This window comes from Lupinus angustifolius, unplaced genomic scaffold, assembly GCF_001865875.1.
Source record: "Lupinus angustifolius cultivar Tanjil unplaced genomic scaffold, LupAngTanjil_v1.0 Scaffold_313_4, whole genome shotgun sequence".
NCBI lineage: Eukaryota > Viridiplantae > Streptophyta > Magnoliopsida > Fabales > Fabaceae > Lupinus > Lupinus angustifolius.
The window spans coordinates 20672-22683 of record NW_017727657.1 but is presented as its reverse complement, the minus strand read 5'-3'; the positions used below and the strand labels follow the sequence as shown (position 1 = coordinate 22683).

At 37.5% G+C, this 2012-nt stretch overlaps 1 protein-coding gene across 1 annotated transcript; it reads left to right on the top strand.

Moving 5' to 3' along the window:
• The first annotated feature begins 184 nt into the window (after positions 1-184).
• Positions 185-1629, top strand: LOC109340976 (crocetin glucosyltransferase, chloroplastic-like). The gene has a single exon (XM_019578755.1). The coding sequence runs from the start codon at positions 231-233 to the stop codon at positions 1620-1622; it is 1392 nt and encodes a 463-aa protein (XP_019434300.1). The 5' UTR covers positions 185-230; the 3' UTR covers positions 1623-1629.
• Positions 1630-2012: the final 383 nt, after the last annotated feature.

Here is a 2012-nt window from a genome sequence, read left to right as displayed (position 1 = left end):
GGGGGCAATTCTCTATACCATATTAATTAAAATTTTAATTATACTCAATTGTCATTAAAAATTCACTGCAACTTAGTTTAAGACATGTCTTCTTCCTCATTCCTATAAATTATACTCCATGTTATCCAACCCATGCTTTAACTTAACAATTCATTTACCATCAAAGACACACACCATAAGTACCCCAAAAAATAAGACACGCACCATCATTTGGTACTCATTTTATCACCATGGTCCACCACATCCTCATCATAGCATTCCCTACACACGGTCACATAAACCCTGCCCTCCAATTCGCCAAGAGACTCATCGATTTAGGTGCACATGTCACTTTCTCTACCACCCTCCAAATGCACCGTTGCATTACACTCACCGTCCCTGGCCTCAACTATGCCCCTATCTCCGACGCCGACTTCAAAGCTAATCATGAATCTGACTTTCTACTGTTCCTGACAGAACTCAAGCTTCATGGCTCAGAGTTTATCTCTAATATCGTTCTCTCTAACGCAAAAGAGGGTGGTCACCCTTTTACTTGCATAGTCTACACCTTGATCATTTCATGGGTTGCTGAAGTGGCGCGTGGGCTTCACCTCCCATCAGCACTTCTATGGGTTCAAGCCGCCACTGTGTTTGACATCTTCTACTATCAGTCTCACGGTTATAGTGATTATATATATGACAAAACCAAAGACAAAGAGTTTTCTTCGTCTTCTTCCATAGAATTACCAGGATTGCCGTTATTGCTTGCACCCAATGACCTACCATCATATTTAGTAGCATCTACTTCAAGTACAAATTTTAGCGCAGTGTTCATTCCATTGTTTGAAGAGCATTTTCGTGTGCTTGATAATGAAACAAACCCAATAGTACTTGTTAACACCTTTGAAGCATTGGAACAAGAGGCTTTGAGAGCGGTTGATAAAATCAACGTGATCTCAGTTGGGCCGTTGATTCCAGCTGATACTTCATATGGTGGTGATATTTCTAAGTCCTCAGATGATTATATTGAATGGTTGGATTCAAAGCCCGAGTCATCAGTGGTTTATGTATCATTTGGTAGCTTTCTTATGTTATCTAAGATACAACTCGAGGAAATTGCACGTGGTTTATTAGATAGTGGACATCCATTCTTGTGGGTCATCATTAGAGAAAAAGGAAAGAAAGGAGAAGAAGAAAAAGAAAAGGAAGAGGAGTTGAGTTGCATAGAGGAATTGAAAAAGAGTGGGAAGATAGTGGAATGGTGTTCACAGGTGGAGGTGTTGTCACACCCTTCTTTCGGTTGTTTTTTGACACATTGTGGATGGAATTCAACCTTGGAATGTTTGGTTTCAGGGGTGCCTGTTGTTGCATTTCCTCAACAGGTTGATCAGAAGACCAATGCAAAGCTAATAGAAGACCTTTGGAAGATTGGGGTGAGGGTAGATCATGTGGTGAATGATGAGTTAATAGTGAAAGGAGAGGAAATTAAGAAGGGCTTGGATATTGTGATGGGCAATGGAGAAAAAGGAGAGGAATTGAGAAGGAATGCAAAGAAATGGAAGGGTTTGGCAAAGGAAGCTGTGAAGGAAGGTGGCTCTTCAGACAAGAATCTCACAAGTTTTCTAGATGATATTGTTGGATGAATAAGGATGATATGTTCCAAAAAATTAACTGATAACTTTTAATTGGTTCGAGAATCAAACTTATTAAAATAGTGATGAATATGTTTTTATTTATATTTTTATGTTATTTGTGTGATTAGAATTTGGATTCTTTAGATAAGAAGGAATGATATCCCACTTTTCAATAATAAGGAAACAAATTTAGAGAAAATAATAAATAATATAAAGTTCAAGTCTTGGATTTAGATTAGATGAAGTTTTAAGTCTATCTATTTTTCTTGGTTTGAATGGAATTCTTATTCCCTGTTTAAGATGCTATTATATGTTATTTTGGGAAAATAGATTTAATGTTGGGTTTTGATTATAATGTTTTCTATTTGCTAGGCAGAATGAAAAGTTAGGTTGTGGCTT

What these genes read in the sequence shown, in the direction of transcription:
- LOC109340976 (XM_019578755.1), top strand. Translation starts at nt 231, where the DNA reads ATGGTCCACCACATCCTCATCATAGCATTCCCTACACACGGTCACATA.